The 14,955-nt window shown below is 34.7% G+C and overlaps 2 protein-coding genes across 5 annotated transcripts; one reads left to right on the forward strand and one right to left on the reverse strand.

Moving 5' to 3' along the window:
* Positions 1–1,366: 1,366 nt before the first annotated feature.
* LOC148549785 (uncharacterized) lies at positions 1,367–1,883 on the reverse strand. The gene is made up of 2 exons (XM_088496504.1): positions 1,648–1,883; positions 1,367–1,613 (listed from the first exon to the last, which is right to left on the reverse strand). The coding sequence occupies exons 1-2, from the start codon at positions 1,881–1,883 to the stop codon at positions 1,367–1,369; spliced, it is 483 nt and encodes a 160-aa protein (XP_088352630.1).
* Positions 1,884–8,320: 6,437 nt separating this feature from the next.
* On the forward strand, positions 8,321–12,824 carry LOC107614082 (DNAse I-like superfamily protein). 4 transcript variants are annotated; one of them, XM_016316314.3, is made up of 10 exons: positions 8,321–8,582; positions 8,819–8,907; positions 9,015–9,090; positions 10,064–10,142; positions 10,272–10,365; positions 10,642–11,155; positions 11,367–11,560; positions 11,677–11,785; positions 12,271–12,422; positions 12,502–12,824. In XM_016316314.3, the coding sequence occupies exons 3-10, from the start codon at positions 9,052–9,054 to the stop codon at positions 12,710–12,712; spliced, it is 1,392 nt and encodes a 463-aa protein (XP_016171800.1). In that variant the 5' UTR covers positions 8,321–8,582; positions 8,819–8,907; positions 9,015–9,051; the 3' UTR covers positions 12,713–12,824. The 4 variants fall into 4 exon arrangements, with proteins under 4 accessions (XP_016171800.1, XP_016171799.1, XP_016171798.1 ...); XM_016316313.3 differs by having other exon boundaries at positions 8,325–8,582; positions 8,785–8,907; positions 10,261–10,365; XM_016316312.3 differs by having other exon boundaries at positions 8,326–8,582; positions 10,261–10,365.
* Positions 12,825–14,955: the final 2,131 nt, after the last annotated feature.

Here is a 14,955-nt window from a genome sequence, read left to right on the forward strand (position 1 = left end):
ACTTGCTCCATATTACACAGATTAAACCTAAGCTCTGATACCACTTTGTCACGACCCAAAATGAGTCATGACCGGCGCTCATGAAAATAATCCTATAGCAAGCCTAACATAATCAAATATAAGTTCAATAAGCAAGTACAAATATTTTACAAGTTCTAAAATAAATAGTTATATATTTTTAACAAAATAATTAAAATAACTAAGAATGGTTGGTCCTGCCTGTGACATATGGAGCATATACTTCTAGGAATTCGACAAAGAATAGGTACTCATTGCATACCGTTACTCTTGAATAGAAAGTCTTACACAGTCAAATATTTGTTCCTGAAAAATATTTTTAGAAAAACGGGGTGAGTTTTGCAACTCAGTGACCTGACAATACATCTATAATCGACATGAGACTATACAAACATTATCATCAAAGTAATTTTAATTAGAAAGTAATAGTTGATAATAATAAGTGAATCAATAAGGGAGTTCTCATACAGAAATCAAATCAAAAGTCCACACATGGGCGGCTTCACCTCTATGGGTAGCCCTTTCCTCTTGTGTGTCCTAACAGAATAACAGATCTAACGTGTGGCCTACACGTTAGGCTAGTAACACCCCTGCTAGCTGGAGTCTGAGTTAGATGCATCTAAGTTAACGTCATAACCGACGTTAACTACGGTTTTCTAATACGAGCCTCCCAAACCAATTTCAAATATATAATTTCAAATACAACACATATTTGATCTTTCAAATATATAAGGTATCGAATCAAATCAAATCAGATAATACTCTCTCATCATAAATCTTTTTCAATCATACTTTTTCAATCATGAGAGATTTCAAATATATTTCACAATTTTTAAAATAAGTGAGTACCAACAAATACTTCAATGCTTCAAAACGGATATTCAAGTAAACTCAAACATTTTAGAATAATGCAAAACTTTAAAATATATATATATATATATAGTCTAATGTATAGTTCCAAAAGTATAGACTTCTAAAAATGAGTTATTTAATTCTAATAAATTAATTATTTTAATAAATTTAAAATCATTCAAAGCAAATATAGCTATAATTCAAAGATCATAATAGATATATATCAAAATAATTATAGATGCACAATCAAACAATTATAAATATAAAGCCTACTCACAACGTAGTCCCAAGGGACTGAAGATACCAAACCCAGAGTGCCAAATTCAAGGTAAGGAGGATTGAAGTAGAATGGAACGAATGAGCGTAGAATTTGGATCGGAGTAGCGACAAGATAGAGCTTGCTATAGTTCTCGATTGTTGAAACTATAATCCAAACGCGTCGACGAAACCTTTCCTCTCAACCTGAAACTGCGGCAGCCACAAACTCAGCTCCAAATCACTTTCTCAGTAACCACAACGACTCAGACTTAAGAGAAACAAGTAGCGGCAGCACCGGTGGTGGCTCCGGCAACAACAGCGCCATACCCATTGACCAGAAATCCCGGCAGCGGCGGTGGCAGAAGAACGGCGACCTCAATGCGACTTCCTGGCAGCCAGAGGTGCAGTGGCGCTTGCAGCAGCGGCGAGCCACTCCAGCAACCCCTTGTACAAGCTCTGTTCCTTCGGCAGCGACCCAGACGGCGACGAATCTCCACGGACGGCGGCGGGCCTTCGGCGGCGGTGAGCTCGTCGCAATAGCTCCCCCGACAGCCAGCCCTCCAACACGACAACAACAACACAAAGGCTTCCCTCTCTCTCCTCGCGTTTGCCTCTTTCTCTCTCCTCCATCGTTGTTGATGACGGCGGCAACTGGCAGCGAGGTGTGGCGGGTTCGGCGGCTCAATGGGGAGGGCAGTGGTAGGACACGCAGTGGCGGTCCTCTCTTTTCCCTCGCAGCGCAGCTCTCCTTCCATTCTTCTCTTCTTTGTTCATGTGATTTGTGTGTGTGTTGTGAGTGAGGAAGGGAGTTTGGGGAGGGTGACGGCTAGTGAGGGACTGAAGGTTGAGAGAGAGTGTTTGTGTGTGATTAGAGTTACGGAAAAAGAAAAGGAAGAGTGGCCCACAATTTTGTTTTTGTTTTTGTTTTTTGTTTTTTTGAGTTATTACACAATCCTTCAAAAAGTTTGAGAGCATGGTCTTCGCGCATCCCAAATTCTCTGCAACGAAGCACAAAGATATGCAACAAAACACGAGCCTGGTGGAAGTCATTGTCCTAAAAGTAAAGGATTGCCTCCGCATCAGCGACTCCCACCTCAAATCGGAATTTATCTGCTGCACCAAGGAGCTGTGCAACAGCCACCTCTGCAACTTTAGCAAGGTCATCATCGGAATTCACAACCCGGATTTCTTGAGGTGCATCAAGACCTTCTTCTAAGGCACCGATGAGGTTACTACCATGGAGACCCAAACCATGACCATCAATGCCACAAGAATGTACTTCCTCTACTTCATGTTCTACAATTCGAAGCTACAAGGCACCATCATCTCCGGCAGGACCGTGTGGTAGAACCCTAACGGTTATTTGTCAGACAAGATAGTCCCTCTGATGCAATTCCATGGGTTAATGTCGCTTTGAGGTGATGATTGATTTTTGGGTTGTGGTTATTATTGATAAAGATGCGGTCGGATAATGGTGGATGTGACGACGTGGTAGAGGTGGAAGCGTTGATGATAATAGAGAAGAACTAACGAAATTATTGGAGAAAGGAGAGAGGAAATGAAAATATATTTGTAATTTCAGAAAAAAAATGAGAGTAATTTAGTAATTTTATAAAAATTTAACAATTGACTGGATAAATTAATTGTTGACTTAACATTTGGATCTTTTTATAAAACATAACGTATATTTGAAATTCATTTTGTTAAAAGAAAATATTAGGGTCCAGTTTGTCAATATTAGAATCTTTCGCGTATCAAAGTGATGTTATATATATAGGGTAAATTACATAGATAAATAGATTGAGAACCAATATTAATAGATGTCCGAAACTAAATTGTATTACATGTTTGTCTCGTTTGTGTTTCTATGTAAATCAAATCAATTAAATTTGATTTATACTTTTTCATATAAATCGAATCAATTGGATTCGATTTAGTATGACTCCAACTTCATATATAGTAAATCGAAACAGCTAGATTCGATTTACTATACATAAGCTTCTGAAATCACGCAAATCAAGTGATTTCGATTTATAGAGAAAGGTTGCTAGTAGTAAATCGAGCTTAGTTGTTTCGATTTACTAAGAATGTTGTCTTAAGGTAAATCGAATCTAATTTATTCAAATTACTAGCCAGTATTTTGAAATCAATATTCCGAATTTATTTAATTCAATTTAGCTACGACTATGTCCTATATAAATACAACTAGAAAGTTTGCTTGTCATAAGAGTGACACTTACAATGGCTAGTGATGATAGTTTTTTAGTTCTTGTGTATTACAGAGGGATGATGGAGAAAAAAACACGATAGAGAATAAAATTTACTGATAAGGATCCGTTGAGTGTATTTATCAATCCTTCTACCAATTTTGCTCAGTTTCAAAATACTATAATCCAAAAATTGGGAGTTAATGGCAAGAAACGGGTGGAAATTATTTTATAGGATTATGATTTCTGCTATCCGAGATGGTGTGAAGTATGACTCCTTTGTAATAGATAGTGATGAAGATATACAAGTTTTGTTTTACTATTGTCGTCAATTTTCCGAGGTCAGAACTCATGAGCTATTGGCTAATCTTGGAGATGTGGTGTCTAGTATAGGAGGATCGAATTGGATTCCTCAATATGTAGCAATGCCAGGAACCTCTAGTTCAATACTTGTTGTTGCCTCTTCATCTGTGCCTTTAATTGCACCCGAAGTAGTTTTGGTAGCATCTCTATCATTTGTAGTTGACCTAAACTGCGTTAATGATGGAGAAATTGGTGATAATCGATCTTTTGGTGAGCTTGTGATTGCAATGGCAGATGCTCCTGTTATGGTCCTGGTTTCAAGGGAGGGTAGAGAACCATCCCGTGGAGGATGTACTACGGGATGACGATGATGTGGAGCCCACCATAATAGATGAGAACAACGATGATGATATAGTAAGGAATAGTCCAGTTGGTCGGGGTAGGGCATTGAGTTCGGGAACTCAGCAATATCCCCCACACTTTTTAACTTTACATTTGGAGGCCATGACACATCAAGGTTTTCCATATTAGAGTCCAGATTTAGGGACAGAGATGCATAGGATACAATAGGTCCATCTGAGTTTTAAGTTGGTCAATAGTTTCAAAGTAAAGAGGAATACATCCTAAGTTTGAAGACTTATATCATCCATCGCAGGGGTTGAATATAGAGTGTTGGAGGCAGATCACACCAAGTACCATGGAAAGTGTAAGAAATTTGGGAATGGTTGCACTTGGTTGATTTAGATCACTCTTCACCAGCGAAAGGATATTTGGGAGTTAAGAAGGTATAATAGACCTCATACATGTCTAGCCACATAAATTTCTAGTGATCACATGATGTTTGACTATCATGTTATATCTGCATTCATCTTTCCTTTGGTCAGAGCTGATGCGAATGTCTCGATTAAGGTACATGCTGGGTCTTGTGAGTCCAATGGAGGTGCCAAGACTCTAATGTACTAGGAAACCAATAATCACCACCCTGTCATTCTTCGACATCAAGAAATCTATGTCGAGTGCTGCACGAGGTCGATGTTGTACTCCATCTATCTGTAATAGCACCATATTCTCCTGATGCCATTCTATCACTGTAAAATATATCAATGTCGTAATTGCCCTCCATAATATCGTATGTCGAGGCTTAAGTATCTGAGGATGCACTATCTGAACAACCTCTGTTAGCTATAAAGTATCCATGTGAACTGTTAAAGAGAAATAATGATAATGGTAATAAGTTAACATTAGCGAAACTATAATAACACTCACATCCATGACCTAAAGTAAGTCTATCCTCAGCCTCTAATGCGCCACTCTAGGCCCTTTCTCGCTCAGAGTTGACTGATATCCTGAGCACCTGACATCCAATATATTAGGTCAACAACGGCAATGTACGGAGAACAATTTAATCAATATAACATGCTTAAGAAACATAGGTACCTCGATGCCAACGGCCAATGAAATACGTCAAATCCATCACGTCTGAAATTCAAAAAATGCCAGAAGATCCATGACTGAAGGAGCTACAATAGACCAGCCAACTTAACAACGTTTCTGTTAGCCACACAGCACTTGCATCGATATAGCCATGCAAGAGTGATGTACCCCAGATGTATCTGCCTGTATCCTCTAATCTAGCTATGTACGGTAACCACCGGATGTGAAGACTTGTACCAGACTTATCCCAAAAAAACTGAGTCGATAATAACATCATGATGTATGCCCTCACATACCTCCTCACTGTATCCTCGTCTACTTCTTGAGGAAGCTCACTGAATGTATCCTGGATCCAAGTGCAATTCGCAATGAACTTGTCAATACAGCCTGAAGGAGGTAATACACCTAGTAGTTCCTCGAACCAAGTCCTTGTAGATCGACCGCCTTCGATATACCTCTCAAAGTCCGTCAAACATCTACTAACATAGTCACCATCAATCAGGAGGCCTAATTGGTATACTACATCTTGTAACGTAATCGTGCACTCTCCAAATGGCATATGAAAAGTATGCGTTTCTGGACGCCATCTCTCCATGAAGGCACTAACTAGAAGCTCATCCAACCTAAACCAGTGGTCGTTGAATCTTATAAGATGGCATAACCCGACCATCTACAAGTACGGTACAATCCAGTCGTCCAGGGACATACCATGCTGCCCTCTAGTAATACATCGGGTGGGTTGCATAATGATAAACTTTATATAATTAACAAAAAATACATTAAACAAATTTTAAATTATGCATGTCCTTTTGAAAAAATACCAATAACCAAAATTATAATCTTATTAACCTTATTTTTAAAAATCAAATCCCCGCTAAATCTAATTTCACCTAACATAAATAATTCTAATAAAAAACTTTAATATAAAATATGAAACAATACTAAATCACTATTATTACTAACATTTCTAACTTCAAATAAATTCTAACCAAAACTTCAAATCACTACTCATTTTAACATTTATATTTAAAAGTTCTAACAAACTTCTAAATTACTTCTCTAACTAAATTTTTTATTTTAAAAATTCTAACAAACTTCTAATCATTAATCTAACTAATGACTATAATCAAATACTCTAAGTGACTTAATATTGTTAACATTTTTAATCTAGTTTAAAGAAAAGCAATTTTGTTTACTAACTTTCTCATTGATGCTATTAGTAATATGGGTAACTCCATCCAATTGATAGATACTATTCGGATCGTCTTTCATGACTACAATTTTGAATCTTGTCGTGCTGTGACCTTAGTTTTCTCTCTCGCGTAAGTTGTTGGGGGAGGAGGATATTGTGACTGTAATTTGAAGCAAGCTGATTCGAATCTCTTATATAGAGTATACGAATGGTAAATCGAATCAATTAGAATTGATTTATGTTGTTTCGATTCAAGTGTAGTTTGAATCTACTTGATTCGATTTACTTAGGCTCTAATTTTCATATCGATCGATTTCAATTGTTTTGATTTACTATGGGCTGTAAATCGAATTCAGTTATTTCGAATTACTATGGGTTGCATGGAGAAAAGGCCTATGATACTAAATCGAATCTAGCTATTTCGATTTAGTACTGCATTTGCTAAATCGAATCCAATTGATTCAATTTATATTGAAAAAGTGTAAATCGAAATTAATTGATTCGATTTATGTAGAAATACAAACAAGAGACAAACATGCAACATAATTCAGTGTAATAATTCAGTGTAAGAGATCTGTGTAATATTGATTCTCGATCTATTTATCTATGTAATTTACCATATATATTATTACATTTATTTTTTTAATTTTTATTCATATAATTAATATAAAAATAATTAATTATTTTTATTAATGTAAAATTATATAATTAGATATATTTGTAAAATTATTTTATACTTACCGTCTATTAAAAATAAATTATATATATTTATTTATTTTTTTCAAAGGGGTAAATCCAATTCCATCCCATAGCACAAGGCATAACTAGTTTTTGGAGCCACACTCGTGGGAAACAAAGCACAAACCGTCAACTTTGTGCCGCGATTACCAAAACCATTTTGATCTCATGAACGCACGTGGGGAGTAGCAAGTTATTCTCTCTCTAAACTACACACTACAAAGTACAAACACAAAAGTAACTTCAATCCTTTACCTTAACACTCAAATAGTAGTACAAAGGACACGGCCGGTTCAAACTCCAAAAACAATTCTCGGAGCGTTGAAAGAAACTGAAAGAATTAAGAGTCCTTATGTTACTTTTTTTTTCTATATCCTCTGATTCCTCTCTAACGAGAAAAACAACAGTTTTTGGTTTCCCACAGAACAGAACAAAAAACAAACGGACGAATCAAAGACTTTCCTTCAACCACAACGCCCCTCAAATATTACAACACAATCGAATAAACAACAAATTTTACCTTTCAAAGACAATTCTATTAATAAATAAATAAATAAATAAAATCAAGTCACCAAATAAATAAATAAATTCAGCTTTATATCTATAAAAAATAACCTTTAAGTAATAAAATATTCAAATATTAATTTTATTGATAATAAATTTATACACTCTAAATTTTTACGAATATAAAATAATAATGTATTCATCTTTATAACTGTAAAGTTAGTTTTATTAATTCATATAAATTTACTAATATTGTAAATTTTAAAAATAATAGTTTAATTTATACAAATAAATAAATTATAAGTAATAAATGTGACCCAAATAAATAAATAACTTTTTCATAGTCAAGTGTGAAAGTTTGATTTTTCTTTTTGCATCTTTTATTTGCATTAGTTGCATCAGTTATGAAAGTACTACAAGTAAATTAGAAAATTTTTTTTGGTGACTAAGTAAATTAGAAATTAATAACCATACTAAATAATATACGAATAATCTTACATAATTAACAAAATTTATTATTTTTTGTTAATATCTAATTAATTTAAATATCAAAAATTAAATTTTAAATTTTAAATTATAATTTTTAATAATATAAAATTAAATATTAATCTAAAATATTGACTAAAGTATTAATCCTATTATTTTATATATTTATACATAAATATATAAAAACTGATTTTAGTAATTTATTTTAATGTATAAATAATTTTTTTTTTGTAATATATTATAGATATTCCGTTTGTAGAAAAAGAATATGTGAAATGAAGAAGGGACACATGAGATTCTGTTTTATATTCTATTCTCCTGTTTGACTGTTTCCCCTTTTTGGGGTGTTTCCCTGAACATCTCGTTCCAATTTCCTGAGCAAGAAACACCCAACTCCCACGTTTCCACGTTCACCCATTTATATCTCTCTCATCTTCTTTGCTTTTCAGAATCATCATCAATTATTACTTTTATAGGGTTTAGGTAACTTCAATTCTCTCACTCTTCGGAACAACCAATTGGGAAAACCGTTGCTTAATTGTACACCACAACACAGTCTTCTTCAGTTCTACAACAACAATTATATTAAGGTTTTATTTATTTATATTTTCTTCAGTTCTGTTATTCTGTTATTGATGCTGGCTGGAAGTGCATTGCATTAGAAGGCTATGGATTCTTTCTTCATATGAATGTCATTTTGTGTATCTGCTATTTCATGATGAGGAATTAAATAGTACCTGTCACATAGTTTTGCACTAAAATCTTTGTTTAATTCATTCTTTGTTAATTTAGGTGTTCTCTGTGTGCATGTATCAATTTGTTCCAGCACAATATTTGTAGATGGACAATGAATTTGAGGACATACAAGAAGAAGTTTCAGACAAGATTCCAAGCACTCACCAGAGAAGAAAGCAGGTTTCTTCTTTTTACACATACTGTTCTTTTTTAAAAAAAAAAAAAATCCTAATTTTCTATAGGTTTGAATATTACTGTTCTAAATATTTTTCTGAATGTGATTTCAGTCGTTTATTTGGAAAGTTTTGACGATGAAAGAGAGAAATGGAGGCACAACTGGAAGAGATTTGGTTGATTCACTTGGTGAGTTCCATGGAATTTCATTTTTGGTTTTACTAAATAGATGCATAAAACGTTTTAGTTGTGTATCTATGGATATGGAAAACCTAGAAAAATGTTTCTTTATCGTTTGTTTATTTATTTTGTTTTTTTTTTGTCAATATGGCATGGGAGATCATCATAGACATTGTTAATTTTTATTTTGGAGATACCATTCGACATTCAATTTGCTCTCCTGGAGTGTTTGCAAGCACTAATTTTCTGTTGAACAGAATGTTATCAGAATAACTACTGTTCTGTTTGTTATTGTCTCCCTTAGAATGGAACCTTTTATCTTTTTCTTTTTTTTCTTGCTTCTTCTATCTCTTGTTAAATAATCATCTGAAGTGTAAAGGTTAGGAGATGAGCTGGATTTAGCGACTGTTAAGAGAAACTTAAAATTCGTCGAGTGGAACATCCAAGGCTATTTGATATATTGGAATATATTCCGGGTTGGGTCTTAGATTCTGTATTAGATGAAGCAAGAATGGTAGATGCATTTTCATTTTCTATGTTACTCATTCATAAGTTCTCTCCTTTTTATCCGGGGAATCAAAATTCCTTCTCACAGTAAAACGATAATAGGCTGGGATTAAGAAAAGCATATGCCTTTCGTGCTTTGTGGCAGGGAGAATTTTTTGTTTTACTTTTTTCTTGTAATAATGTTAAAGAGATTGATGATCTATCTATGGTTGAATCAACATCTAATTTAATTAGAACTGTATAAGAGAGTGTGGAGCATCTTGTGATTTGATCTAAAAATCAGAATATATTCAGGTTTAGACTTTAAGCTAATGTGCAAGAATGAGTTATACATCTTTGTTACCTTTAACTTTCACTGTATTTATATTTTCTTATTACTGAAGGAACATGTAAAGAAAAGGTGACCTTGCACTTATCAATTTTTCAATAGTATCATCATTCTAAAACCAATATCTCCCTTGGCAATTATTTGCAGATGCAATTCCTGATTCGTCAATTGAAAACTGCATCTCAGAGTCTTCTATGTCTTCTGTTGAAGCAATTCATAATTTCAGGTATTTTTGTGAAATTTTCTATTCATTATTGGTTTTAGTTTTTTATGACAGTCTGTTACTGTCACAATATAAAATACCAAGTTTAGATCATGGTCATTTGACTCTTTTTAATCTTTAGAGTTTTTGCAGCAACTTGGAATGTAGGAGGGCAATGTCCCAATGGGAACCTTGATTTGAGTGATTTTCTCCAGGTCCGAAATGAACACGACATATATGTCTTAGGGTATGGTCTATCTAACATCAAATTCAAATTATTTTAATCCAGGAATAAGTTTTCAAATCAATGATATGCTTTTAAGTTGGATAACTAAATACAGTAAAAAGGCCATTTTGAATGTTCAAAACTATGAGGTTCTTGTTCAGTTGTATTGAAACAAAGTACTACAATTTTTGCTGTATTTTCCAATATAACTGATAAATGTAGTGACGAATCCACAAAATACATATAAATTCATATATTTTTAAATTAATATCCAAATTTCTTTCTCGACCCTTTTAGCTTTCAAGAGATTGTTCCATTGAATGCGGGAAACGTGCTAGTCCTCGAGGATAATGAACCGGCTGCAAAATGGCTTGCTTTAATCAACCAATCACTCAATGGATCTCATGATTTGTCTTCCAAAGGACTGAAATCCACAGCATCATTTGGTAGTTCCTTGTCTTTCCAAAAGCCTTCTTTAAAGAAGATTAAGAAGACTTTCAAGAAGCTAAATGGAAGGAAGCTAAAAAGTTGTAACTGTGTTCTTGAAATGGAAAGGAAGGCCTCTAAGGATTTCTGTTTCCGCTGCCAAGAACCGAATTTAAAGCCAGATGATTCTTCCACTGAAGAAGATGATGACAATATCCCTATTTCTGTTTTGGCCACAAGTCAGATGAAATACAGTCTTGTTGCTTGTAAGCAAATGGTTGGAATTTTCGTTTGTGTTTGGATGCGAAAGGAGCTTGTTCAGTATGTAGGCCATTTGAGAATATGTTGCACCAGTCGCGGAATCATGGGTTGTCTCGGAAACAAGGTATGCTATAGTGTAATTTTTGTTGTGGTTCTTATTTATTAACCGAAGTACCAAAATTACCCAGAGAATAACAAAAACTTGCATGGACGCAAAATGCTTGATTTGTTTAGTAAATATTCACAAAAAGTGGTAATTTTTTCAGTGACATTATCTCTATTGGGAAAGAGTTGAAGGTATTATTCACATCACCATGTTTGTTCTGTGGTTGCAGGGTTGTATATCGGTTAGCATGTCATTTTATCAGACGAGTATTTGTTTTATCTGCAGTCATTTAGCATCTGGAGAGAAAGAGGGCGATGAACTTCGCAGAAATCTCGATGTCATAGAGATACTAAAGAACACTCAGTTTCCAAGGATTTGTAAGACACCACAGAGCAGGATGCCTGACAAAATTTTAGATCACGAGTGAGCATGCATTCATTTGGAACCATTCTGAGTTATAATGCCGATTTTTTCATTACTTTCTGTAATTTTACATATATAATGCCTCAAATTCTGATTATATGAGAATTTATCTCCAGCCGAATCATATGGTTTGGGGACTTGAATTACAGAATTTCTTTGAGCTATGATGATGCAAAAAGGCTTGTGGAAAAGAGGGACTGGCCATCCCTTTTTGACAAGGATCAGGTAATTTCCCATAATTATTTTCAGTGCAGTGTTGATTTGAATTTCATACATGTTGCCATTGCATGATTTTGAAGGGTAATACTATAGTAAAGAGTGAAAATCGCACTTTTTACAGTAGAAAAAAAATAAAGATATCATGTGTAATGCACACTTCTCTGAAAAATTAACTACAATCTTTATTCTTCATCCAATTGCTGTTGAGTATCCATGTTTGAATAATGATCTCCAAGAGATGATTTGTAACTGGAATTTTTTTTTGGTGAAGAATGAAGTTGTGTGAAAAATAAAGATGATAACTAAAATTTTAAGAGAAACGTGCGATGCATATGATATTTTTATTTTATTATTTTTTTTTCACTCTTCACCGTAGCATTACCTTTTGTAACTATGTTCTTGGAGTGAAAACATTTAATAAATTATCGTATATTAATTTTTGTGGATGTTGTTTTGATTATTCGTCATGTACTTTTCTCCTTTCATCATAGCTTAAGATGGAAAGGGAAGCAGGTCGCGTATTCAAGGGTTGGAAAGAAGGGAAGATCTACTTTGCGCCGACTTATAAATACCCCATCAACTCAGATACTTACTATCTTGAGAATGTGAAAGTTTCAAGAAACAAAAGGAGAACTCCAGCTTGGTATGTATCAGAATTAGTTTGAATAATTTAAGAGATATGTTTTCATCTTTAATCTGAACAAGGAAGGATTTACATGCAGGTGCGATAGAATCTTGTGGCGTGGAAGTGGAATACAGCAACTCTCTTACGTACGCAAAGAATTGAAGTTTTCTGACCATAGGCCTGTTTGTGCAACATTTTTTGTACAAGTTGATGTTTTGTTCAAGGGACAGAAGAAGAAAAATTCCACTTTCAACTTTCATATTCAAGATCTTGTACACACTAACTCTAGAAGTTTATATTATTCTTGATAGGAAAAGATCAAATAAATTGACAATCATATGACAAATGATCACTAAATCAGCATCAATTTTGATTTTTTTTTAATTCATTTTTTATGGTATATTGCAAGATAGTTTGATCACGTGAAGTGCCCTTCAACTTAGGGGACTAGAATTTGTGAGCAATTCAACCGTATTGGCTATAATGCTCTATGTAGCTTCAACCTCATGATGTTTCTAGGCTGCACTGGTCTAAAGCTTTTTTTTTTTTCTTTTCTTTTTTTCCCTTTCTTTTTTATTATTGAGAGAAGGGAATTCATTAATAGTTTGACACACGTAGAGGTGGCAAACAGGCTAGTCTGTCTAGCCAAAAGTCCACCCATTTCGCCTAGTAAGGCAATTCTGAATTTCTTCCCCACCCCGTTTAATGGCGGGTTGGCGGGCTTAGCCCGCCAATTCTCTTTTTTGTTTTTATTAATAAACCATTAAATATTAAGCAATATATATTTTCACAATTATTTTAATAAATTTATAATTTCTAAAGACATAAAAATTATAATTTATACATCCATAAATATTAAAGTACTTATAATTTTAAATATGTAATAAACATAATTATTAACTAAGTTTTTTGAAATAAAATAATAAAACTAACATTGTAAAAAATAAAAAAATATTATCCAAAACATATAAATAAATATCTTCAAGTCTCTAATCAATCAAACATAAAACATGATTCAAATTATAACCCGCTGGGGAAGCCCGTCCCACCTCATCGAAACCTGCCAAAGCCCGCGAATTAGGCGGTGTAGGTTAGACGGATATTTTAATTATGGCATTTTAAATTTTCAGTTTAATCCGTCTTTTTTGGCGAGTTACGCAAGCTAACTCGATAAATTTCGGCTCATTTATTACTCCTAGACAGAAATGCATGAAACACCTAGACATATTAATCAAGCATGCAAAAAAATCACAAAAAAAAAGCATGCTAAAGGAGACTAGTTCACTAAAATATCAAATTGGGTCTTAAAAAAGTACACATAATTAGGGCCTATCTGTTTGCTCAACTTAAATTGAGATCAATAGAGAATGAGGCAAGAAAGGCAGGAATTAGAAGGAGAAAGGAAGAACACAACAACTGGGTGGAGGAATTATGGGAGGCACGTGAGAGAAGTTTCCAAGGGAGAGAGTGGCTGAAAAGACAATCACAAAGGGAGGAAGGAGGGTCAAATCAAGGGAGTGTAAGAAGTTCTCAAGCCAGTGCCTTTGCAAAATTCTGGGGCAGATTGGCAAATCCACAGGAGCAAATGGGAGGGAGACAAGTGGCAACACAGGAAGCTCAAGATCAGGAGGAAGAGGCTGATGATGAAGAAATGAACGGTGATGAAGACAACAATATATTGGATCTAGGTGATGGGACAGCATACCAGGAAAAAGGGAAAAAGAAAAAGGGTATTCTAGAAAAGCAACAAACTAGTGAATCAGTAGCAATGGGAAACGTGAATGATGTCAGGGAATTAGGAAAGGATGGGGAGAATGGGAAGGATAGCAACAAGATCCCTAGGAGGTATATAGAGAAAGGTGGGCCAAGTAGGAGAAGAATAGACAGCATGAAAAAGAAGGCATGGGCTTTTATCAACCAAAGGTCCAACAGGGACAGCCAGCAAATTAATAGTGAGCTAACTGAAAAAGGAAAGAATCTTACTATTGGACAATTATTGAAGGAATTCAACAAAAAGATGGCTGAAGAAGGAAGGAAGAAAAATACAGAAGAGGAAGTGGAAGAGGAGGCCCAAAATAGAAATAATATGGAAGTTGATGGGATAGTAAGCCAAGATCAGAACAAGGAGGAAAAACCAGAATAGAATAGCAAGCAGATAGTCACAGAAAGCGATGGAGGATTCTACTATGTTGAACTAGCTGAAGAAGAAGAAGAACTAGAGCAGGAAAATAACAAAGCAATTGTAGTGGCCAGAGAATATGAAATAGAGCTAGCTCGAAGAATGGAGGAAAAGCTGCAACTCAAAAGAAGAAGAGGAGACGACCAGCATGGACAGATAGGAAATTGTCTGGAAGAAGAAGAGGAAGTTGCGAAGGTGTGGAGAGCTAGCAAGAAAAACAAGGTGGTCAGAGGCCTCAGGGAAGAGATGGCTAATGAGGATGAATCACAGATCAGAGAAAACAACTTGGGAAACTCAATTGCTGAGGAGGCGGGCCTACACATGCCCCCAACTCAACCATGAGTGTGATAAGTTGGAACTGCCGCGAGGTTA

This window comes from Arachis ipaensis, chromosome B8 (genome assembly GCF_059453495.1).
Source record: "Arachis ipaensis isolate K30076 ecotype BB chromosome B8, ASM5945349v1, whole genome shotgun sequence".
Taxonomy (NCBI): domain Eukaryota; kingdom Viridiplantae; phylum Streptophyta; class Magnoliopsida; order Fabales; family Fabaceae; genus Arachis; species Arachis ipaensis.

What these genes read in the sequence shown, in the direction of transcription:
- LOC148549785 (XM_088496504.1), bottom strand. Translation starts at nt 1,883, where the DNA reads ATGGAAGGAGAGCTGCGCTGCGAGGGAAAAGAGAGGACCGCCACTGCG. An exon ending in TATTGCGACGAGCTCACCGC is followed by an intron (nt 1,614 to 1,647) that starts CGCCGAAGGCCC and finishes GTGGAGATTCGT; the next exon opens with CGCCGTCTGGGTCGCTGCCG.
- LOC107614082 (XM_016316313.3), top strand. Translation starts at nt 8,833, where the DNA reads ATGGACAATGAATTTGAGGACATACAAGAAGAAGTTTCAGACAAGATT. An exon ending in AGATTTGGTTGATTCACTTG is followed by an intron (nt 9,091 to 10,063) that starts GTGAGTTCCATG and finishes AATTATTTGCAG; the next exon opens with ATGCAATTCCTGATTCGTCA. An exon ending in AAAAGGAGAACTCCAGCTTG is followed by an intron (nt 12,423 to 12,501) that starts GTATGTATCAGA and finishes ATTTACATGCAG; the next exon opens with GTGCGATAGAATCTTGTGGC.